Source organism: Amia ocellicauda, chromosome 5 (assembly GCF_036373705.1).
Source record: "Amia ocellicauda isolate fAmiCal2 chromosome 5, fAmiCal2.hap1, whole genome shotgun sequence".
NCBI lineage: Eukaryota > Metazoa > Chordata > Actinopteri > Amiiformes > Amiidae > Amia > Amia ocellicauda.
Window position 1 is genome coordinate 42404332 of NC_089854.1, and position 26128 is coordinate 42430459.

Consider the following 26128-nt stretch of genomic DNA (forward strand, 5'->3'; position numbering starts at 1 on the left):
TATATATATATATATTATACACTCACCTAAAGGATTATTAGGAACACCTGTTCAATTTCTCATTAATGCAATTATCTAACCAACCAATCACATGGCAGTTGCTTCAATGCATTTAGGGGTGTGGTCCTGGTCAAGACAATCTCCTGAACTCCAAACTGAATGTCTGAATGGGAAAGAAAGGTGATTTAAGCAATTTTGAGCGTGGCATGGTTGTTGGTGCCAGACGGGCCGGTCTGAGTATTTCACAATCTGCTCAGTTACTGGGATTTTCACGCACAACCATTTCTAGGGTTTACAAAGAATGGTGTGAAAAGGGAAAAACATCCAGTATGCGGCAGTCCTGTGGGCGAAAATGCCTTGTTGATGCTAGAGGTCAGAGGAGAATGGGCCGACTGATTCAAGCTGATAGAAGAGCAACTTTGACTGAAATAACCACTCGTTACAACCGAGGTATGCAGCAAAGCATTTGTGAAGCCACAACACGTACAACCTTGAGGCGGATGGGCTACAACAGCAGAAGACCCCACCGGGTACCACTCATCTCCACTACAAATAGGGAAAAAGAGGCTACAATTTGCACAAGCTCACCAAAATTGGACAGTTGAAGACTGGAAAAATGTTGCCTGGTCTGATGAGTCTCGATTTCTGTTGAGACATTCAGATGGTAGAGTCAGAATTTGGCGTAAACAGAATGAGAACATGGATCCATCATGCCTTGTTACCACTGTGCAGGCTGGTGGTGGTGGTGTAATGGTGTGGGGGATGTTTTCTTAGCACACTTTAGGCCCCTTAGTGCCAATTGGGCATCGTTTAAATGCCACGGCCTACCTGAGCATTGTTTCCGACCATGTCCATCCCTTTATGACCACCATGTACCCATCCTCTGATGGCTACTTCCAGCAGGATAATGCACCATGTCACAAAGGTCGAATCATTTCAAATTGGTTTCTTGAACATGACAATGAGTTCACTGTACTAAACTGGCCCCCACAGTCACCAGATCTCAACCCAATAGAGCATCTTTGGGATGTGGTGGAACGGGAGCTTCGTGCCCTGGATGTGCATCCCACAAATCTCCATCAACTGCAAGATGCTATCCTATCAATATGGGCCAACATTTCTAAAGAATGCTTTGAGCACCTTGTTGAATCAATGCCACGTAGAATTAAGGCAGTTCTGAAGGCGAAAGGGGGTCAAACACAGTATTAGTATGGTGTTCCTAATAATCCTTTAGGTGAGTGTATATGCTGCAAGTTCCACTCTTAACTGTTCATCCAGTGTATTAAAAACATAGTTACTGAAATAGTTCACAGAATATGGTTTATTCACATTTTCTGTCTTTAAAAAATATACATACAGTAAATATACATTTTAAATCTATGTATCTGATTTTGTTCAACCCAAACAAAATGACATGTTAAACTTTTAAAAAACAGGTTTCAAATGTAAATTGTGTATATCATGGCATCTTATTGGGGACTTCATTCAACTCCCTGCAGAACTGTCACACAAATAAGTTTCACATCTCATTCTACTATTGCATATTCATATTTCTCATATTTCAAGTTGTCCTTTATTCCCTGGGCTAATTTTGAAAATATTGACACACATTGGTGTGTGAATGTCACTTTACACTATTCAAGTGAGGACTGTGTCATTCTGTGCAATCGGAGTGGGGAATCCATTGTAAGGGCTAGTTAGATAAAATGTTATAAGGCTTGTGAGGATGTGGATGATACAGAAAGTTAATCTTTAACACGTTTTGAAACCTTTTTTTGTTTGTTTTTGTTTACAATATCGTTAAACATGCCCTGGAGAGTGTCCTTCTGGCCTTAAGTGAGTACTCAATTTGATTAAACACCTCTGAAAATTACAAACACATTGATTATAAAATTCCCTGATTATTAAAATATATAATTGTAGCACCAATGATAAAAAATAATACACAAACGAACCGAAAAACACGTAATTACACGTCTCATACAGTAGTCTGCGGAGAGACTGTGCGCAGTCCACTTTCCCTGTAGTAAGCCCCACCCATCAGCTGCCGTAAAGTGCTGCTCTTCTTTGTGTTTGCGACCGCCGCCTGCTGATTACCGGTAAAATGGGGCAGGGTGTCACACACGGGTTGAGTGCCGAGCGCTGACAATAGTAATTGTTGCGAGTATCAGTTCACCGTTGCATTGACAAACAAATGGATCCGAATCGGATTATCCAGGCGCTGAAAGGGACGATAGATCCCAACCTAAGGTTAGCCGCAGAAAATGAACTCAATCAGGTGGGTATATGTGCAGATTAATTTTTATGTTTTATAATCCGGGGCTCAATTCTCAGTCACAGCTTAGGGGGTCTTCTTCAGATGAAGATGCCAGGCCCGGTGCAATTAGAAGCCACTCTGTGTGTTTGGATAGTTTGGAGAAATGTCCTTTGTTCACTGCCACATCATTTAGCTCAACTCTTGTGCTCATCTGCGGATGCTTGGCTTGACAAAATAAATCTGCGCGACCTGTGCTTTGCGTGGCTCTCAGGCAATGGAGATGCAGTAGGATCCTCTGTCAACTATGTGTTCGCCTTAACCTGATTATGACATCTGAAAACGTGAGAGAAAAATAAAATAAAGCCCCCTGCTTTTGTCATTGGGACCTGTTGGCTGCCTGTATATCTGAAGCCTCCGAAGAAGTCTAGCCTGCTTTTACTTTTGTACATTTTGAATGGGTATATTCTATGTAGGCTGTACATTTGTCTTTTTATTTATTTATTTATTTTTGTTTGTTCGCCCTTGTGTTTTATTGTGTACTTTACTATTATCAAATCAGCAGATACGACATCGTTTTATTCTGAAACTAAAGCCTATAAATAGTCTATTAAATATGTTAAATAAATACAGAATCAAACGCCTAACAGAATGTCGAATTAAGACGTTCTAAAGGAACGTATGTTAACTTTCTGTTACAAGGGCAATTAATTTGGTTCTTGAAAACGTGCTGTTTTGTTGTTCCTGCTTATCTATAATCGGGGTTTTTACAAAGGGAAATGGGCCCAATGTTTGGTGACAGGACCCCCCATGCTATTCATGCATATGTGTGCAACGTCATATTTTGATGTGCACATTATTAAAATTCAAAGCCGTTTTGTAGATCAAAAGTGTTAATTGCTTTTTAAGTGTGGATCACTATTCAGATGAAAGGCAGTAAACCATGGCTTAAAAAGACTTGGCGTGCTGTGTAGGAATACAAAACACACCATGTAATAGATACACGGGGAAGTATTTATAAATTGAAGTAGTTGAATAAATATAACTTATTTATATAGAAGCTGCACTTCTAAAACGTTCTGTTACCACTAAAGCCAGAAATGTCAAATGTAGTGTTTTCTAACTTATAGTTTTAAATTATTATTCTGGACCTTGTTTAATTAGTATGTTTCTGTTGTTGTTGCTTTTTAAAAATGTTTCCTTAAAGTTCAGTTCATTTATGCCAAGTTTTTAATGTGTTAGAAGCCAAATGTAAGTGATATTCATAGGTTTCCCATACAATACTAAAAGTATAAGATAAAAAAATGTGTTAATGTATCAATGTTAAAGTTGAAATGCCATTCTAAAAATACTTATGTGGGAATGCTTATGTTTAATAAAAATGTAGCTCTCCATATCTTCATTATGTTTACACTTGTCATTTGTTTTTGTTACCTTGAAATGGATAGTACTCAGTTTTTATAAGCATGCTTTTTTCATTAATGCAGATCTCAGTATTGTTATGTGGAATGACAGGGTTTTGTAAACACAGAAATTGCATTTGGTTAAATATAATAGCCTTGTTGAAAATGCCTTTCATATATAGACCCTTTTGTAATATTCTATTTGTATCCCATTTGAATACCTTTAAGTGTGTTGTTTCTGTTCTTTTGCTGGGCCTGATTCTACAGCTGAAGTTTGACGCAGAGTCAACCTGTATATTATATGTATTTGTAAACCTGTTCTTCTCTGTTTCTAGTCCTATAAGATTATCAACTTTGCCCCAACGTTACTTCAGATCATTGTCTCGGATCAGGTGGAGTTCCCGGTACGTCAGGCAGGTGAGCGACCTTTTGAAGTTGTAGACCTTGATTAATGTTCAAAGGTTTCGGATGTTTGAATGTTTATAAGTAAAGCACTGACTTTGTTTTTGAAGGTGTGGATCAAACACCGGCTAAATAGGATGTGATTTGTAAACATAATGAAATTAATCTTGAGTCTTTGAGGGATTTCCTTTAAGGTTACAATGCCAATGCTTTGTTTGCACAGCTGCAATTTATCTGAAGAACATGGTGAGCCAATACTGGCAGGATCGAGAGCCCCCCCCAGGAGAGGTCATATTCCCGTTCAACATCCACGAAAACGACCGTCAGCAGATCAGGGACAACATTGTGGAAGGAATCATTCAGAGTCCTGACTCTGTTAGGTGTGTCCACTTGGTGAATTGGGATAGGAGTACCTCCACAGCTCACAAACCAAGATTTAAAAATGTTTACAATGTTTTTTTTCCTAATATCAAAAATCACCACAAAAAAGCTTAAAGGAACAAAGCAGCAATTGTTAGTTTAATACAGTAGTGTAAAAATGCAGCTATACCATCTTAAAAGAAGCCATAACACTACTTTTACATGACTCTTCTGCAGGTTGTAATCACAGTCCATAGTTTTTCCAATGGGACAAGATAAGTTGATTGCAAATTAGATTTTTTTTAAATTTGTGTTACATCACATCAGTTCATTTACATTTTAAAAGGTAGAAAAATGTCAAACATTTCATAGAAACTCTTTAAAATTAGTTTTATTATGCTACCTTCTTGTTTTGGTGGTCTCCCGAGATTTTGGATATATTTTTATGTGGTGTGTGTATACAGTATCATTTGTTTTGGTTTGTTTATACATTTTTTTTTTTTTTACAAACAAGTATTTGCCTCCCAGTTCCTCACCCACACATTTGAACTGCTTAATATCTATATCACTTCTTCACTATGCATGTGTCTTAGCAATGTTGACTGAATTAAGAAGACACCAACTCTTATACTTAAGAACAACAACTTTGCCTGAGTGATAAGGCTTTATAACTGATATATTTAGTACATGAGAAGAGATTAAATGAACCCAAATGAACATGTGAACTTTAACTTGCAGGGCTCAGCTGACTGTGTGCCTGCGTGCAATCATCAAGCATGACTTTCCTGGACGCTGGACTGGAATAGTGGATAAAATCGGGATGTATTTGCAGTCCCAGAACGGTGCCAGTGGTTATGGGAGCCTGCTTGCACTGTATCAACTTGTCAAGACCTACGAGTGAGTTTCCAGTTTCCTTTGTCCTTTTTGCTATCTTGTTATAGACAATGATAAGATCGGACTTGAATATGGCCAGCGTAGCATTTTTCTCATGCCCTTTCTGCAGTTTCTGGGGTCTGTGCAAAGCTAATGTAGCTGGGTCGAAATTATTGGGTTGTCTAGGTCAAATATGGGTCTGAAATAGCAAAAAAAAATAGCAATAGAGCAGGTGAACAAATGCAGAAAGATGGTAGATGCTGCTTTCTGAATGGTGATGCCCTATATCTAGATGCATGGAAAGAGATGCATACAGGAAGCACGATTAACACAGTGACTCAGCTGAGATTTGTTTGCAAGGTCACTGCTAATCTCCCATTAAACAAGGCACAGTGAAATATGTTGAACTTTTAATTTAATAAGTGAAGGTTTATTATGCATCCATCCAATTGAACATGTGAATTAAATGTCAGTAAATGGGAACTGTAGAAAGACTATGCAAACAATCTGAGAGTTATTATTTTCATGCTGTGGTGTTTGGGGGACCCCCGGTGTTGAATACCCATATATTTTTTCATACTTTACAGAAAGTAATGAGTTAATTAAATATCTATTAAAGCCTTCCTACATGTCTACTCTCAGGTACAAGAAGGCAGAAGAGAGAGACCCCTTGTTAGCAGCTATGCAGCTCTTCCTTCCCAGAATCCAACAGCAGATCACAGAGCTGTTACCAGATTCCACGGTGTTCTCGGTGCTCATCCAGAAGCAGATTCTCAAAATCTTCCACGCACTTGTACAGGTGGGTTGTTGTCAAGAAGAATCTGTTTAAGAAATGGGAAAAGCATGTATTGCTCCTCTCTCTTTCCACTGTTTTAATTTTTAAATCAAGTCACACTGAAGCAAATTGTTATATTCAAAATTAATTTGAATCTTTAATTTTTGTGTTTTGTTGCACCTTGTGATGTTGTGACATGAAAAGAGCTATCTAAAGTAAGCTAATAATAATTGCATTTCTTAGCAGATGCACTTATCCAGGGTGACAGTTTTTACAATATATCAATGTTACATACAATTACCCATTTATACAACATATTACTATTGCTTTTATGGGTTGTGCATGTATATACTGAATAGTGAATACAATTTAATTGGCTTTTGCTTTCCCAGAGAATGAGTTTTGTTGCTTGGAGGAAAAGAGATCAATAAATGCTCGCCCCCCCACTGTAACCCGGTGTGTAGGGGCTGACATGGTGTGTGTTGCCACTGATTTGTTGAGACAGCAGCTAGTAATGACGCTGTCTTTGCCACTGCCAGGAACTGAAACGTATTGCACAGGGTTAAATGAGGTGTGAAGGGATGGCAAAACCCTTGGGACACCATGACAGAATGCAAGTCCCTCCTTCTTTGTCCACAGACCGCGTGGGTGACTCTCCCTGTCAGAGGCGATGCAGTAGGATTTGCTTGGTCCTGTTCTCACCCTCTTGTCCTGTCTGTGCTCTTGTGTTTCAGTACTCTCTGCCTCTGCAGTTGGTCAGCAATACGATCATGACCCAGTGGATGGAGATCCTGCGGGCAGTCATCGACCGAGGCGTTCCCCCTGTAAGAACCCCACATAGTGGTCTTAGTGCAGCTTATATGTATCTGAGGTGCAGTTTAGACACTCGTCAAAGTGTGCTGAATATTAATTGATGCATGCCTATTATTTTTAATCAATGTTAATTCATGCTGGTAATAAACCGATTCAAGGCATTACATATGACCTAGTGTATTGTAATGGATTTGTGCTAAAATAAGCTAATCGGTTTAAAGCTCTACTGCGCCAGTGGAGTGATACCCAGTCGTGTTTTTCTCACTGTAAATCACTTATTGCTGCCTTTGTAATTTTTTTACACACAATATCCCAATTCTCATACTTGTAATTGCTTTATCATCAAAATGGTAAATCTTACCATGTTTGAGGGTGATTTAGACCCTTTCAGCATGACATTGAAAGTGAATTTGTTTTTGTTTAGATTTAAAACAGTAAAAAAAAAAAACTTTTTAATACAAAAACACCCACATCAAAATGCCTTGATTTGTAATTAAGCATGAAATTTAATCCTGGGATTGAGGATTCTGGTGCTGGGAAACAGTGTGAGGGGAGGTGTGCTATCTTGACCACTTGGTTCACCCTCTGTTGCTAGGAAACACTGGAAATTGATGAAGATGATCGACCCGAGCTAGTCTGGTGGAAGTGTAAGAAATGGGCCTTACACATCATCACTCGCCTGTTCGAGAGGTGAGATTTGCTTTCAACCTCTTAACATATGGGAATAAAATTACTAGACCTATGTGTCATCATTTAAAAATACTTTCTACTATTCAAATTTCTATCATGTCCTCATATATATATTTATTTTTTTAAGGCCATGTTGTACAAGTTCCAATCATGATCTGGCAGAAATTAGAAAAAAATGATTAAATGTACATGGTAAATGTCTGTATTGGGGAAAAACACAGATGTACACCTATGTTGTATATGTTTATGAATTGGTCCAGTATGCAATACAATTACTCTATTAATATAAATGTGCTGTTTGAGAAATTAACTTGTATTAACTATGTTGTAAAGGTATGGAAGCCCAGGGAATGTGACAAAGGAATATTTTGAGTTTGCGGATTTCTTCTTGAAGACGTATGCTGTGGGAATTCAGCAGGTAATTTGGACCTATAGGATACAGTGTGTATGTCTGTGTTGACAAGTAATGTTTCAGAACTTCAAACAAGTCCTTGTAGAATATTAATGGGTGTTTACTGCAGTGATTTTCAAAGCTCCCTCTTCAGTATTCATAAAGTAAATGCTAAAATTGTTTGTGGGTGATTTATTTTAGAAATCTAAAGGGACATTTTGTATACTGAAAGCATACTAGGTTTTTGTTTTTTCTAATCTTCAAGGAAAGCAATCATGTTGAACAACTATTAAAGTACTGAAGAAAGTGGGAATCTCATACCACTCAGCGAGGCCAACCATAATAGGTTATAATTATTGTATGTATATGCTTTTTACAGTTCAGTTAAATTTTAATAATATAAAATATATAATGTATAGTAAAGTATGCATCTCCAGAGAACCAGACTTCTTGCTTTTAGCACATATATACAATCAATTCTGTATGTTGGGGGGGGGGAGGGGAATGTATTGCACAGTATTCCATATTTGACCTAGGCAACCCAATAGGAAAAATAAATTATTAATCCTTGCCCTCTGTAAATTGGTTAACATGCTAATGAAATGTACAAGTAAATCTCACTTTCATGTGGATGTCCCAGAACAAAAAGCCATCTTCAACACAAGTCAGTTCAGTGCTTAAAGGAGTGCATTGCCTATTCCTTACATTTAGAACTGTTTTTTTTTTAATGAGTTCCACATGGTGTGACATGTTATAAGCTTATGGTGCATTTAGTATTCATATTCTAATCAACAGTGGGTGTCACATGTGCTTCACTGTAGGTACTGCTGAAGGTAATGGATCAGCACCGACAGAAACATTACGTCACTCCTCACGTATTGCAGCAGGCCTTAAACTACTTGAACCAGGGTGTCTCCCACTCCCTCACCTGGAAACAGATGAAACCTCACATGCAGGTCAGCTTCCTGTTTGTCTCAGAAACAGTTTTGCACAGGAGCTGGGAATCCCGGTTAGGGATGTTTCTATAGCCGTGGCAGATGTTGTTTAATATGTCCATGGCAAGCATCAGAAGTCTGTCATCTTCTGTGTTCTCAGACCTGGATTATGTGTGGTGGGTGTAAATGGCATAACGTAATATAAATTGATTGCTATCTGGGTTCTGAGCACCAAGCCTGCTATAAGGCTCTGATAATCTGAAGTCACTCAGGCATGTTCTTATCTCTGGCATCTCACATGACTTTATCCTTGTAGACCATAAGCCAGGAGGTGATCTTTCCTTTGATGTGCTACAAAGATGAAGATGAAAAGCTGTGGCTGGAAGATCCCTATGAATATATCCGTATGAAATTCAGTGAGTATGATTCCGGCAGAGTTTTTGCCATTTTCCCCGTTTCCTTTCTTCTTTCTTAAAATAATGGTTCCAGAGCAGCACAGCCTACGTGATAGCCTGCAGTTTTAGCAAGACGTATTGAAGTTGTGTGGGAGGAGGCTGCCACAAGGATCTCTTCACAAATGCCATACTTTAGAAGCGTCTGGTAAATGGAAGAGTTCATGCCCATTATTTAAAAAATAAATAAAATAAAAATGTGTTTTTTAAATTGGGCCTGACTGCCCTTCCGTTTAAATTAAATGAAGTTCCCACTGTGCCCTGCTAGGCATTTACCAATATTAACCTTCACTCTGTCTCCTCTAGACTGAATAACCTGCTAGTCTGCCTTTGATAACATCAAGGTTTAATTCCTGATAGGAATAAATTAGATTTTTCTGCAGTGGGAGGGAATGCTGGAAAAACCGAAAATCACCTCAACATCTAGCTAATACAAATGGTAGCCAGAGCTGTAATAGCAAAATGACACTTCAAGTTCCGTTCCCCTCCAAAAACTTTACTTCCCAGATTCTTGGTGAAAGTGAAATTACACTCATCTCAGTACAAGATAGTATTGACCTGCCTGAATTATAAAGTTGTCCTAGGGACTGTGAACAACGTTCAAACTACATTTGGTCCATAATAAATTTATATATAGAAATCTATACTTCTACTGCAGATTTTTGTATGTAAGCTCTTCATCCTTTGTCCATTTAATGTCAAGGTTTCAATAAATTCACCAATTTAGAATTTAACAGTAAAAAATATTAAAATCCATTCTGTAATATTGGTTTCTTTGCTCAATGTTTCTTAGTCTGCCCTCTTGTGGACATAAAAATATAGCAATTCTATTTTCTGTGTGAAACCATTGGAGATGTTGTATTTGCCCGATTTAATCTTAAAATGTCTCTAAAAATGGATTTAAATTCACCACCCCATAAAAGGTAGAAGTTGTTTTCACTTCAATGTGTAAATTGAGTCTTTCAGTTTTGCAATCCACAGTCTTTTGTGAATGTTTTTCATCCACCAACGCAGTCCATCTATTCTGCTTTGCTTTCTCAATTATGCCTTGCAGATGTCTATGATGATCATGCGTTCCCGACCACTGCGGCTCAGAGTCTTCTGTGTAAAGCTGCCAAGAAGAGAAAGGAGGTGAGTAACTGCTACTGCTTCCAAACAGGATGAGGTCATTGCCCGTTTCCACATCCTTCATTATGTATTTTTGTTTAGTACACTGAAGGTGATGTCACTCTGCAGAAATATGGTCACTGTCATCGTTTGAAATGCGTCTTGCGATGGCCTCCTTCCAATGTACAAACAACACATCCAGCACTATTAGGAGTTGTAAATTAAATTTTGTGAGGGGTCAGAGTCTACTCCCACCCATAGTACGTATAAATACAGAGCTCAAACACTACTTTCCCAGCATTCATTGCTTTGCATCCCTCCATTCTCCCCAAACACTGCCTTTGTAGCAAACTCCCTTGCTATTCCACACTGGGGGGGGTGGGTTTCGATGTCTCGCGCATGTCTGGGCCACCGTTCCCTCAGCCAAGCGAGTTCGAGCCAAATCTAAATGCATTATTATACTCCATCCATAAAAGTCTTCGGGTTCTGCCAAAACTCCTGAATTTAAAGTAGATTACAACTTTTAATTTATCTATATCTTTCAGGGCTTAAAATGACAGACTTTAAAATGAAATTAATCCATTAAAAATTGTATTAATCAGGTTTCAGATCCACAGAAAAAAATAAGCTCCATGGATGTAGATAAGAAATAAGAGTTGACTATATGAATTGGATGTCTAAATTACAAAGTCTTAATAAATAAGCTTCAATTAACACCACGCATAGTTGAAGTATAATGGAAAGAAACCCTTTAATGTTCTGAACAAAATGTTAATATTGACCTGTATCAAAGTGAGGCAAGACCCTTTTGAACGCTCAAGAGTTTAGCAATAGAAAGGTCATAAAAATGCAAAAGCACTGTAATGCAGTTGTTTTGTAGACTGCTAAAAATGTCTAAAGCTCAGTGTTTCAGGTTTAAATTTAATTTAGGATTTGTTCCATTGAAAGGACGTCAAAATTTAGGAGTTTCTTACTTGACTACTGCTACAATTTATTTGCTTGAACTTTGATGTATTTTAAAGTTTCTTCTGAACTGCCACCCAGAACATATTTTATTCAGCAAAGTAAAGAGCCTCCTACTTTAAGAGTAACTACAATTTCAATGTTTAATGTGTGATACTGCTGAGTACTGTTTCTCTGATTTCTTTCATGTTTTTATTGTGTGCTGCAGGTGTTGCCCAAAATGATGGACTTTTGCCATCAAATACTCATGGACCCAAACTCTGATCCCCGCAAGAAGGATGGGGCGCTGCATGTCATCGGATCCCTGGCAGAGCTGTTACTCAAGGTAAAACTCGGTTTGTCGTCTTCATGTATAATTCACTACACATCTTAGAATGTAATGGATGAATAAAATGTTCCCAAAACAGTTCTGCCTTGTGCGAAGAATGTGTAACAACAAAAGCGAGACAGTGACTCAAAACACTGTTACATTAGTTGATAGCCTGGGGGGGGTTCAAATGAAATAGGATTGTCTCTCAGTCGGGGGGGCAATTCCTTTGACATTGTAATGCTGATTTGCTGCTCACGTTTTATGTGGAGGAGTGTGGATGTCTCTTTCAGTGCATCATAAATGGATCTGCTCATAAAGGATACTGTCAATATTAATCCAAAGGCCACATTTCTACTATACAATGTAAATTAATGCAATGCAATTTTGCAATGACTAACATTCTTAGGAAACAGTCTAGTAGACTAATTGGTACGAGTGCATTTTAAAAGGAAATGCTTGTGTTTATTCAATCCAACAGAAGCGGGCATACAAAGATCAGATGGAGCTGCTGTTGCAGAATTATGTTTTTCCTTTGTTGAATTCAAACCTGGGCTATCTGAGGGCCAGGGTAAGTTCACACTACAGCATGGCTCTAACTCTGTAATGGGAAAAAGTGTTCTTTGAATTGTGTACCTGTCACTGCAGGGTATTATACCGTTATCATATTTACATTCAATTGCATGCGAGTCCTATGTAAGTTTTCCAGTTATGCTGTTGTATAAAGCCGTGGAGAAACGTGGTCTGTTTACATTTTAATTGTTTAAGTGTGGAATGTTCTGCTGCAACTTTCATGTCCGCTTCTGTATCCCCAATTCCCCAGAATGTAACCAGTCGTGGCTCTGACAGAAAGCAGAAGGACTGCTAAAATTCTGCTCACGTAACCATACAAAAGAAATTGAACGAATCACTTAGCAGTAATTGAATTCCTTTTTGTTGACTCGTATTTCTAATCGGAAATGGTGCTTCTGTGTAACGGCATGGTAATCAAATCGTGTCGGTGTGTAATGGGAATATTTGGGGAGTGCTGCGTTACATACCTGCCTGCTTCTGTCTCAGTCCTGCTGGGTGCTGCACTCGTTCAGCCCCCTTCAGTTTCACAACGAACTCAATCTGCGCAACGCTGTGGAGCTGGTGAAACGCAACCTCATCGTTGACAAAGAGATGCCCGTCAAAGTGGAGGCGGCCATTGCTCTCCAGACCCTCGTCAGCAACCAGGAGCAAGGTTACTGCTTTCATGATCTTACTTCACTTGTTTATCTTTCTCACCAAGGTTTTGGATGCATTTCTTCAAAATCAAAATAATCGCCAAACTCTTACCTGACTTCACTTCAGGTGGGGAGAACTGTAAAATCACATCCACTTATCCACTTTTGTATAATGTATAGATGAGGGTTATTTTAATTCCTTATCCTCAACTTTGAATATGCTCTATAGGAGTTACAAAGACTTTCAAAAGGGTGGTACCATCTTACCTGCTGTAAGAAATGATTACAGCTTATGACAGGCCCCTTGTTATTTGAGTTTGTTTGCTAGATTTTGTTGTGAATATTATATTATGTGTAGCTTTTTTATTTTTTTTTATACACCTATACAAATTATTGAAATACAATCTTTGTTTGTACAAAAACACTGGTGATTAATATGACCATGTCTTTTAAACCTTTTCAATTTTGTATTTAGTTTTTAAACTCTGACCTGGGACACAAGGTGTTTTCTTTTCAACTTTGTCTCCATGTCAGACAGACATGCATTAATCCGAAAGGAAAGCATCCAATATGTTCGAATTTAAGTATCTGTATAAACAATAACACAATATGTAGGTTACCTGCTGCGGTGCAGAAGTTCTACTCATTACCAACCTCTTATTAATGCTAGACTGTGAAAACCAATCGCCCATTCATTGCCAGCTTTCAAAATCTCGAGAAAATGACCTCAGTATCTGCTGAAGTCATTATCTAGTTGTTGATAGTATCCTCAGGAGCTCTGTGGGTGGTGAACCACCCTTGCATCCAGATATCAAGCCTTGGGTGGAGAGGTGAGACGCATGTGATTGAAAAGTGAAGAGAAGCTAGGATTTTCCTGCTTAAAGTAAACCACATCAATTGAGATTAAATACTTTTTCAACAGATTGTTAAAACAATATGACGTTTCTAGACTTTATTGAAGTATTTGTTATCAAATGATGTTCTCCTGCAATGTGTGAAACCAGTCTGTGAATACACTGCAACACATGCTTTATGTGATTGGCTGCATTTACTACAGTGCGCAACAGAACGTACAGCATATTTGTGCCGCCTTTAGATTGTCTTGGGCAGCCTGGGTGACTTTGGTTAGTCACGCTGGTCTTAATCCAGGATGTTTTCCCGTCGGTTCTCATCTTTTTCTCCTCCCCGTTTCCCAGCCAAGGTCTATATCAGGCCCTTTATCAGGCCAGTAATGCAGGAGCTGCTGCACGTTATCAAGGAGACCGAGAATGACGACCTCACCAGTGTCATTCAGAAGATGATCTGTGAGTACAATGAGGAAGTCGCCATCATCGCCATTGATATGACGCAGAACCTGGTACGACCCAGCTTACAAACAGGGCTTTTCTCTCGCCTCCTACTTGTAGTCCTTTGCGTGCCGCTTCTCCCTCTGCATCTTTAAACGAGGCCACATGACTCTGCCCCCAATACTTAGCAAACCTGTCTCTTCCTGGTTAGTAACCGGGGGACCCAGAAATCCAATGGGAAGGCAATCATAATGATGACGATAAGCCAGCTCACACTGGCTGAATGTTTAGTCTGTCTCAATGTGTTCTGCGGTCTACTGCTGTCTTCAGTGATAAAGACTTCAGAAGCCATATAATGATTACCCTGTGTATTCTCCAGCTCAGGCTAATGGAGCCTGCACTTCAGTGTGTTTAATCTTGGCCCACAACCAATAGAAGCATGTGGGACAGATTTTTGGGTTATTTTTTTCTGCTCTGTTTAAGTGGCAGATGGAAAAGTGGCATTTGTAGACTGGAGTACAACTCTTGTTTGTAATGGCTTAAAAACTCAAAATCTCTTGTTTGTTTATGATGTATTTATTTAAAAGAGATCGGTTCTCAGTTTGCTTCTGATACAAATGTAGCTATTACCAGGATACTTTTGGACTGCTTCACTTGGAGCAAAACTGCAGTTCATAGGAGCTCCAAACTATAGAAGCCTAAGACAATTGTGGTCCACTTTACATTTTTAACTTTGCAAATACCTGAACTTGCTTTGTAGACGGTCAATACATATCCAGTGACATGTAAAGTAGTAATTTGTTGTATTTATGCAGTGTAATTAAATGTACTGTATAAAGCTAATTTAAACTTACCTAAGAAAGTAGAAAATAGTTCCATTTTGTCAGGTAAAAGGAAAATGGAAAGAAATTGATTTTATAGTTTACATCTAGAGATGCATTTGAAATTAAATCAAATCCAGTTGTTGATTTAAAAAATATCCAGCCTGAGTTTCAGCTGGCTTTTAAATGTCTAAAGCTCATCAAAGCCTTTTCTTCATCTTACATTTTGTCTTCTCTTTTAAGCTGTATGGAGAAGTGATTGCTGTTTATATAGTTACTTATTTAGGATTTATACATAAATTAAATTGGAGAAATTGGTCTCCTGGACCATTTCTGGGCAGTTTTGGTTTAGATCTTTCAACAGTGTATAAGAGCTTGTTCATTTTAGCTTTGAGAATGTCTGTTTTATCCCTAAGCTCTTTCCCATCTGAAAATACAATGCGAACTTCAAGATTGTCAGGATATTACTCTAGTCTTTATTCTCATGTTTTTTATTTTATATTCATTCAAATGTTTAAGACTGAATCCTACTTCACACATTCCCTTCTTTGTTCCTCTATATAATACATCACCCTTGATGGGTTATAAAATGAAATAATGCAAATTGGCCTTGTGTTAAGCACAGGGAACCACTACAAACCGATCAGGCCATGTGTTGTTTCTTGGAAGCTGTGTATGAGTGAGGGACAGGGGATGAGTTTACCATAGCAATAATCAGCACTGAGATTGTTTGGAAATGTGCATCTGAGTAAAGTGATAGTGAATGTCACCACTTGGCCAGAATGATTATAATCAAAGAAACCTTTACACTGTCTAATCGCAATGTTGTTTCTATAACAAGGGGGAATGTGCAAGTTCAAATGACACTGATTAATGAAGGCATTGGTTACAATTTCTTGGCAGATGTTAAATAATGGCTTAAATTAAATACTGCCAAAGGAATCTTCTTGGAATCAAATTAGTATACTGTGACAGTCACTCATTGGAAATAGCTGCAAGGCTGCCAGTAAGGTAACCCTGCTATTTCATTTCTGGTGATGTGCTATTCCCAGTAATTCACTATTGACTAGTGTTATAATGGTTGCCAGATCCAAATAAATCTTTTCAGTTTTCTAATACAAATGGTCATAACTGACCAGCCTCACTAAGGGAGTCAGAGGTTTAGATGATGTGCATTGTTTAAGTGACTTCACTGGTTTTGGCTTTGTTCTTGTTCATGGTGTGATAGGAGGCCTTTATCATTGTCTTTGCCCCCTTCCTCCCCAGGCAGAAATATTCAGCAAAGTGCTGCAGAGCGATGAGTACGAGGAGAGTGAAGATAAGACTGTCATGGCTCTGGGCATCCTCAGTACCATTGACACCATTCTGACAGTCATGGAGGACCACAAAGAGGTGGGTAAATAGGGTTTGTGTGTGTGTGGGGTTCCATGGCCCCGTTTTGTATATGAAATGCACCTCAAACTTGCTAGTCAGGGACTTTTTTGTCCCTTTTTGCCCCCCCCCCCCCAAGGCCATGGTCTACTTTCAGTTAGGATCTTGTGTTCATTTTTGGTTAGATGGTGGTGACCCAAAATGCTATTTTTCAGCCTTAAACAGTCTGCTTCTTGATTTGTATTGATCTCCTCTTCATGCCTTTCCACTGTAGTCTGGCAGGCTGGGTCTTGGTGTCCTGCATCCACAATATCTCTTTGGGAAATTTCTGTGTAAATGTATCTCCATATAATCGAATGTCCTCCTTTTTATAGGAATAAGTGCTTTGAACAGATCAAGAATCTAGGTCTACATTACTTTAATTTTAGTTTCTCTTCTCTTTCTGTTCCAGATAACTCAGCAACTGGAAGGAATCTGTTTGCAAGTGATTGGGCTGGTGTTACAGAAACCTATAATAGGTACTGTACTGTACTGCAGAAAAATACCTGGGAAGGGTAGTGGGGGAATGAGTGTGAAACATGGGATGAGAATACCAAATGTGTGGAGAAGAAGAGCAAACAAATAAAATGTGTAAAGTCCGTGTTTGCAAGTAACAGTGCTGACGGAAGCAGAACTGGCATGATGAAAGCCTGGGTATGTGAAGATAATTGCACTTGATAATTAATCTGTAAACTGTACAGGGCATTCACGTGCTGTGCACCGTTCCCTGGTTTTAAATTCTGTTCTGTTTACATGGGGTTGGGGAAGGTGGTGAATCAAGAAACAAAGTAACCTGGGCTTGTATATAGAAGAGACATAAATGAAGAAGACACGGCTAGGTTTAGTAAATAATTCTGGTTTTCCAGGTTCATTCTCAATGTAAGGATGCATAGAAAAGTCTCAAAAGGCCTTATATTTGTTACATTTCCATCAATTTGGTTCATGTGGCCATAGCTTTGAGGCTTCAGAAATGTTCAGAAAGTATAGTTGTGGATCTGTATGCACTTTATGCACTTTGAATAGAATATTCATTCACATCAGCATTTTGTTATTTATATACTGTAATTAGTTTTTATTGTCCATATAAAGCAAAGTACTATTTTCTACATTCTTATTTAAATTCCCTTCATCAGGGGGAAAAAAAAAAAAAAAAGCTGTACACCGAATTTTCCTGTTTACCAGAAAAGCCCATTATAGTTTTTAAATCATCTCCTGCTAAGCCCTTGTAAATTGGAATGGTTTGCTGAAAACGCACAGTGGAATTTTAATAACAGCGCAGCCTTCTGTTTCACTCTTTGATAACCTTTTGATTTTTGTTAAAGCAAAAAAATACTGCTTCCATGCATTTGCTTTTTTCTTTTATTTTTTACATGCATTACCATCCAGTTAATTGCTTCTTCATCTTTTGCTTCCCTAGAATTCTATGAGGAGATTCTTTCGCTGGCATTTGGTTTGACGTGTCAGGCGATCTCTCCTCAGATGTGGCAGCTCCTTGGGGTTTTATACGATGTCTTCCAGCAGGACTGCTTCGATTACTTCACAGGTACACTGTATTTACATTTAGGCTTGTGTTTTAAGGATCTCTTTGAAGTGTCAGGACATTGAATGTGGTCTGAACAAGACATGAATCTAGGTTATAGATGCTCTTTTATATCTTCTGAAACAAAGCTAATGGAATAGCTTTGTTGGATGCTTTTTTTAAACAATAAGACAGTTAAAGAAACCTATAAAGAAAGATATACAACTTTGCTTCTTAGCAGAACTCCTTAAATACAAAACAAAATCTATTTTAGATGTTATCTCACAAGACTTCCTGCCTTTCTCAACTAATGGGTTCAGATTGTCTTATAAGTATTAAGTAAAATAAGCAGCTTGCCCTTTTTCTTTCTCCGGGAATTGTTTAAAAATAAAATTTAACAATAGAACGCCCCAAGGCAGAAAAACAATCCTCTATTATTCAATTGACTTATTGTAATCCAGGAGACAATAAATCATAAATATGATTGCTATTCAATTGTGGTTATTTTCAGGTCCTTCCAGGCCCTTGTTCTGTAGTCTTTAATAGAGCAATGTTGTGAAGCAAAAGTTATTCAACAATTAAATGTATTTGAGAGAGGACAGGACCCACAAAGCCATCTTAATGTAAAACTTTTTTTTTTTTTTTGTGTGTTTTTGTCTTGTAGATATGATGCCTCTTTTGCACAATTACGTGACGGTAGACACCGACATGCTGCTTTCTAACCCCAAACATTTGGAGGTTATTTACACTATGTGTAAAAAGGTGAGCACTTTTTTTTTATTTTTATGAAATGTATTGATAATTACTGTATGTGCCATCTGAGGAACATCGCACATGTCCATTTATTCAGTGTTGTCATTTGTAACCAAACGCCTCCAATTAAGACAGAGCTGTTGTCTTAAACTTGTTGTCACTCTCAAAACTCCCAAATGCTTCTGTTGCCACCTCATTCTTCTGTTTAATGCTGGCACGAAGTTTCTTTTTGGGTGAAAATGCAGAACTGTGTTTAGCAATGACAATTGTCTTTTGGCAGTTTAGGCTTCATAAATGGTGTTTTGGAAAGAATGTAAAAACACTTTGGTGTTGTTATTTTAAAGATTTTATTTATTTATTTAAATATATAAAAGTCCTGCTGCCTCATAGCTACTGGGACCCAGTTTTCTTTCTGGCCTTGGTTCTGTCTATCTAGAGTTTGCATGTTTTCTCTGGGTGCTGTGTTTTCCTCCCACATTCCAGAGACATGCTGCTTAGGTGGGTTGGCCCTGTAGTGGTGTGTGTGCACATGTGGGACTTTGCAAACACAGCTTCACTTTTATCCAAAATGAGGGCAGTTAGTTGTGTGCAGGGCAATTTAAGACTGGGATGAGAAGCTGTTGTGTTCTGCTCTTGTTGGTCAGGTGCTCACTGGAGATGCAGGGGAAGATGCAGAATGTCACGCTGCCAAACTTTTGGAGGTGATCATCCTGCAGTGTCGAGGAAGGGGAATTGATCAGGTAGGCCCAGGTTCCAGTCTCAATGTGTGCTTTGAAAATGCCTGTTGATTCAGAACTGCTGCTGCAGGCCCATTTCATTGTCCTCTTTTAAAGCATACCTAATTGTATGTAATCCCAATGTCATTACAAATGTGCTCCAGTTGTCTATAGTTGCCTTCCTAGGAACACAACATCTTTTGTATTTAACTTTTGACCTGTATTATCGCATTGTTTGGCATTTTGTCCAGCGTGTAATGGTTTCTTCCTCTTGCCTGGCAGTGTGTGCCCCTGTTTGTGGAAGCAGTGCTGGAGAGATTAACACGTGGGGTTAAATCGAACGAGCTGAGGACAATGTGCCTGCAGGTGGCCATCGCAGCGCTGTACTATAACCCCGCTCTGCTCATCCACACACTGGAGAACATTCGCTTCCCTCACAGCCCAGAGCCAATCACAGCCCAGTTTATCAACCAATGGATGAATGACACAGACTGCTTCCTGGGGTAGGTCAGTCTGAGAGTGTGGTCTTCATAGATTGTGTCGACAAATACACAGGTAACGCACCAACTCTTCAAACAAAACGCAGACGGGATGTCCTTGATTTTGATGTTTATAGCCTGATGCAAAGAAACACATGATCATTAATCATCAAGCGTAGGGGGGGTAAAATTAGTCTTTCAATAGAAACGTAATGACATAATTGGATAGCATAAAATTTAAAATCATGAATGCATCACTTTCAAGTTTCTACTGCGTAAATCAGTGGCTCCCAGCACCGGAGAGAGGGACCGTAAAGACATGGGTCCTAATTTCAGGGTGTTTTTTTAAATCAAGTTTTCCAAAGCTTTAAAATGATGTTAAAATGCTGCTTATACTATGATTTGTAATGCGATTGTATTTATGTATTTATGACATAAAACATGGGAACCCTGTGAAGCATGTCACCAGGTGTCTCTGTGGGAACAATGCTTGTACATTAAAATGAGTGACGCTTGTGGTCCTCTGTGCTGCCTAGGCTTCACGACCGCAAGATGTGCATCATTGGCCTTAGTGTGCTGATGGAGCTCCCCAGTCGCCCGCCAGCGGTGGAGGCCGTGGTGGCCCAGATCGTCCCCTCCATCCTGCTGCTGTTCCTGGGCCTGAAGCACGTCTACGCATCCAGAGTCCTGGCCAAACAGGATGCCTTGACGAGGGCCCCTCCCACGGAGGAAGAGGAGAATGGTAACAATTTAAACTTGCCATTGCCTTCGATATACGAGGTTCAGTACAGCAGTGGTTCTCAAACTGTGAGACAGTCGTAGAGGGTCCGCGGCAGAACTCATCAAAACCATCCCGCTCTCGCAATTGTTTATTTACTGCCTACATTCCCCCTCACCGCTTTCACAACATTGTACCGTCAACACCCCCCCCCCCCCCACCCCCTGCTCTCGCAGAATTTTATCATGAACCGTCAACAGCCCCCCCAACCCGCACTCACAAAATTGTACCGTTAACCCCCCCCCCCTCACAAAAGTTTTGTCAGCCCCCCCCCACACTCATTAAATTTTACCATCAAGACCCCCCACCCGCTCTCATGACATTTTACCGTCGACACCCCCTCAACTCTCGCAAGGGGCAGCTTTGTCCCATTAAAATTGGTAATTTTGCTTTGTAATGTGGCCAATGCAGATATTGAATTGAATTGAATCCCAGAAGAGCAAATTCTGTAAAGTTTCACCTCGTGAAGTAGAAGTAATTCCTCATATGATACTCTCTCTCGTGTCCTCTATATCAGCAGCTGTCTTGGCGCGCTCATACAATTCATCAGCTTCACCGTTGCCGAGTGGAATAGTTTCATTGTCACTGGCGGAACCCCTTGTGCTTTGAAGAAAAGGAAATTCTTCACAGACGTAGTCCTGCTGTGTGGGTTTCTGTCACAGTGTAAACCTAATGAAGGGATGCGAGATTTCATTTTGAGGCTCATTCAACCAACAATGATTAATCTGAGAGGATCCATCAAATGTTTCTGACAAGCCATTATTTTCATTTAAATTGTCAGAAAGCATGTGAATATGACCGTGTGACTACTGCGAGAATAAAACGCACTGTTTACTTCTGCAACTAACGTTTGAAGAAACTGAAGATGTTTGTATATAGTTTCTAATAAGGACCTAGATTTAAACCAATAGATAGGCAAGTTATTCTCATTATTTCTGTAATCAAAACCTATGTTCTGCAACTTCCTAGTAATGGAATACAATTGTCAAGTGTATGGCAACTCAATTCTTTACTTTTATGTAATACAGGAATATACCATTCTGGATGCTGTGAAATTTGGCTGCTATGAGAATGTAAGCGAGCCGAGAAAAAAAAAAAAAAAAAAAAAAAAAAAAACGTTCAGCCCATGTCGCTTTTCTGCTTGTGAGAAGCTTACTGTTTCAAGTACCCCATACCGCGCACTCTAGAACGCCTGCAGTGATTCGAAAGCAACAACCTGACCTGCTGGATTGTTCCTTACAACCACGGCCTTTTGTTTTAATCCATGTTGAAATTAGTTAAATGTCCCATGTAGGCCTCTCTGATCATTGTTTCTTTGTTGGATTTGAAGTTGGAGGCTCAGTCCTTTTAGTCCCAACTTTCTTTCATTTCCCCCTCGGTGGAAAAGAGCTTTCAGTCTTCTTTGCGGCTTTTATTGATCGGTCTACATATGTAATTCCTTTCAGAGCTGATTATTGTGAACCCTTTCCACTGCAGTAGAGCATTTGTTGAGGTAGAGTAAGCCGTGTCTCCCAGGCAACCAAACTCTTGGCGGAATATGTATCGGTCTCCTAATGGTTGAATTTATTTTTAAAACCAGATTAAACAGTGTTGGGTGGGGGTTGGGAGCTTCTCCCTAACTCCCTGCTATAAAAGAGGCTGGGCGTGTACATGTTTCCTCCCTTACTATGTCCGTCATGATGTACCAGTGCACACAGACACTTGCGTGATCTTTCTCGCATTCCTGTGCCAGACTCGCACAGCCTTTTGGGAACAACGTGTTAAAGAGTCCAGGAGTTACTGCTTTCCTGCTAAGACTACCAAATGGTATTAAATATTATGTGGCCATCTTCCAGAGTCCAACTAGGGTTTCAGAATGTCATTGGAATTGGGATTTTTTTGGGGGCCAATCATAATAAGAGCCTAAGAGGTCAAGAAAGTTAAATGTGTAAAAACAAAAAAAGGTCCAATCTCGTGCAGAGGAGATCCCGAGCGACGAAGACGAGGCGAACGAGAGCAAGCAGAAGATGCAGGAGCAGCCCAGCGCACCCGTAGGGCAGGAAGAGGAGGAGGACGAGGACGATGATGATGATGATGATTACTGGGATGAAGATGGGCTGGAGGGGACGCCGCTGGAGGAGTACAGCACCACCCTGGACTACGACAATGGCGAGGACGAGTACCAGTTCTTCACCACCGCTCTCCTCAGTAAGTGACTCCCGGTAAGGTAAACAAGCCACACAATCGAATCGATCAAATCAGCTCCCAGTCTGGAGGATCAACACTTTGAACAGCAGACACATGGGGTCCTCCGGGACCAGGGCTGGGAACCGCTACCTCGGTGTGCTGATTCAAGGTGATGTTGGTTTGTGTTTCAGAGATTCAGAGCAACGATGCAGTGTGGTACCAGTCCCTGACAGCCCCCCTCAGTGATGACCAGAAGAAACAACTGCAGGAGATCTACAGTCTGGCTCAACAGAGGCGCAGCGCGGGAGTCAAAGGACAGTGGTGAGTGGCTTGAGAGTTCTTCTAATCCACTTCCTGAGGGCCTTCAGCAATGGTCTCATATCTGATTTTCTTTCTCGTGAAGGAAAGCTTTCTGTGACGGCTGCACTACTTATGACCTTCTGGGTCTGCCGAGAATTACTTAAACTTCCACAGAACTAGTTTTGACTCTTGTTAATGGTGATATTGGTCTAGCGTGGATGTGGGGTGGGGCTGATGTCAGAAATTATTTTGCATAACTGAAATGTAGGCTCCCAATCGCTTTGCTTAATCAAGAGACGGGTACAAAAGGGAGACTTATTAGAAATCTCTATCAATTTTCTAAATATAACTTCCCATTACAGCAATGCTATTAGCTCTCTATATAAGAAAATCACTCCAATTTGTTAGGCAAGTCAGAGAGATGGAGGTCGAATAGGTTTATATATTAGTATCAGGATCATTTGTGATTGAAGTCTGACGTTTGTTTTCATAATGTTTTTTTTTTTTTGTTTTTTTTTTTTTTTTTTAGAGTCGGTGAGGAAAATGTTTGCCTGGAAACAAACATTGAATAGTAGCACACGGTTTGGCACCCAGTGACTCGGTGGATTACATCATTTGCCCCATTACACCCTACAAACAACAGACTTCTGGGAGTTTTACCTTTTTGAGTAGTTTTTATCTTGGGGATGTTGCTCTGGATTCATAACCAGCTAATAAGTCTGTACGTGTATGTATGTATGTATGTATGTATGTGGGTGTGTACATGAATGATCTTCTCTCTCCTTTTTTGTTTCTGAACACATGAATCTCAGCCCCAGAGGCAGAATGCAAAGATGGGTTTCAGTCATTAATTTCTTAATGTGCCTCAGGTTCTATTCCAAAAGCATCTGATGAGTCTTTAAAGGATTTAGTGCCTTCCAATGCACATTGATTGCCTCAAGAATAATTTAAGAACATGCTTTAAGCCTATACACACACACAAACACACACACAAAATCTTGATATAAATTTGAAACTGAAGGATTATTTTTGTAATAAGGATCCTTTTTCAGAAGCAACTTGCATAAAAGAAATGCATAATTTAACTCCCATCCCCCATCTCCATATCCAAGTTCTTGCAAGCATTGCAGTATCATAGGAGATTGTTAACCATATCATGTGTAAGTGCTGGTCTCTTGTAGCTGAAGCCAGTCCCTTTGGTTTCAATTTTAATTTCTTGGAGTTAATAATAATAATGATACAAAAATAACAATAGATAAGTTATTTGGATACTTCTCAGGCAGACATCAATTAAACTGCCTCTGTTAGTGTTGCAGTGAAATAAGGTTTTATAGGAAAAAAGCAGCTTGGCAGGCACACCAATTATGGGGGGGGAAATGTCTTTCTTTGACTGGAGACCCAAATTACATGGTTTTCATAATGCTCACACGCTGAAAGGCCATGTAATCATCTTCCTTTCAAGCCCCAAAAAAGCCATTTGCCTGATTCAAGCTTCAATTAGCTATTGTGGAAGTGCTGCACATTGTGTAATTTTTATTTCTTTTTCGGATGGCTAATAACATGCCCATTTATTTGCTGGAAAGTTTAGTGGATTGAAAATCAATTTGGAAAGCATGGTTAACTTTAATGTAATCAGCTTGATCAATTTAATTCTAGTGGTCAGTTGACACCACTGAGCAACAGGCAAATGCTATATATCGCTGGTGTCGTTAGGAAGCTTTGACATTTTGGGGATAGCTGCTTAGTAGACGGCACTGTATGGTGTGTGATGAACCTGGAGGAAGTTCATGTTTTTGTTCAGTTGGAGCTACTGTGCTCTTCTGTTCAGCCATTCTCTCCAACTTTTTTTTTTTTTGTTGGCCGCAAGTGAAAATACCGAGAGTGTTGGGCATGAATTTCTGTGCCAAACCCTCAGAAATCGGTTGTTTTGGTCATGTTCTCGTGTTGACTGTACGTCATTCTTTGGACAAACGTCTCATCTACCACAGGGATGTTAAAGGCAAAGAAATGCAGGCAGACGGGGACCTTACCAGACCATGGTCGCCCAACACTGGCTGAAACCATGCTGAAAGCTTTAAACAGCCCCATCTCCCCAATGACATTTACGTCCACTACTATTTCCTAGTTGAATGAACTCTATTTTCTGCAGGACTTCGTAACCACTCTTTAAATGATCTGGGAAGTCCTTGACGTGCCAGCATGTGTTAGTGATGCAGTTGGGTAAAAGTTTGAAAATAAGCAGAAATTAGTTCAATGTAGAGTGTAAATCATTCTCTCTCTCTCTCTCTCCGGTCTCTCGGCAATTAAATCTCCTACCAGAGCCAACCAGATGGGTTTTGTCAATTTAATGATTTTAATGTGTTCTTGTAGTACAAGAGAGCATGTCAAATTTAAAGTGATTAGTCTTTTTTTTTTTTTTTCATATAAACTCAACACCAAAGACGTCAATTGTATAAGAGCATCCACACTATCTCCCAGCTCCTCCCCACCCCTTTTCACGTTGTTTCGAACTCTGATGCAACCCCCAGATTGCCAAACAGAACAGGGACTCCTGCTGTCAATTGTCAGATTACACCACGTTGCCAGTGTTGTTTGCCTTATCCCAGCTGTCTCAAAGTTAGATTTGCATCTTACAGAAGAAAAATGCTCCGAGTGTGTCCTCCCCTGCGGAGTCCGCTCTGCTGTGCTCAGTAGCAGTTCTGTGCTTGTGCTGGCAGAAAGAGGGGAGGAAGTGTTGCTCCCCCCCGCCCCCCCCACAGGGAAGTATTTATTTGGAGGTGCCCTGGGTTCTGCGATTGTGTATTTTTTTTCGGGCTCATTGGATGACGGTCAGGACTGCAGTGTTTCCCGTTACTCTTTGTACCATGTTCTGTATTGAAGCTGTTTGCCATGGAGGATTATTTGTAAGAGTTTGCTCTCACCTATGAGGTATTTGAATAAAACCTTTTGTGGAGCAGTTATGATGTA

At 39.6% G+C, this 26128-nt stretch overlaps 1 protein-coding gene across 1 annotated transcript; it reads left to right on the forward strand.

The window, feature by feature from the left end:
• Positions 1–2114: 2114 nt before the first annotated feature.
• Positions 2115–26128, forward strand: ipo8 (importin 8). Its single transcript, XM_066705290.1, has 25 exons — positions 2115–2278; positions 3993–4074; positions 4283–4439; positions 5158–5316; positions 5935–6091; positions 6802–6891; positions 7476–7570; positions 7904–7988; positions 8783–8917; positions 9213–9312; positions 10403–10479; positions 11627–11743; positions 12207–12296; positions 12785–12950; positions 14130–14290; positions 16307–16432; positions 16863–16929; positions 17868–17993; positions 18634–18731; positions 19367–19462; positions 19721–19941; positions 20454–20659; positions 22655–22882; positions 23053–23182; positions 23691–26128. Coding segments are annotated over exons 1-25 (3054 nt in total). The 5' UTR covers positions 2115–2194; the 3' UTR covers positions 23692–26128.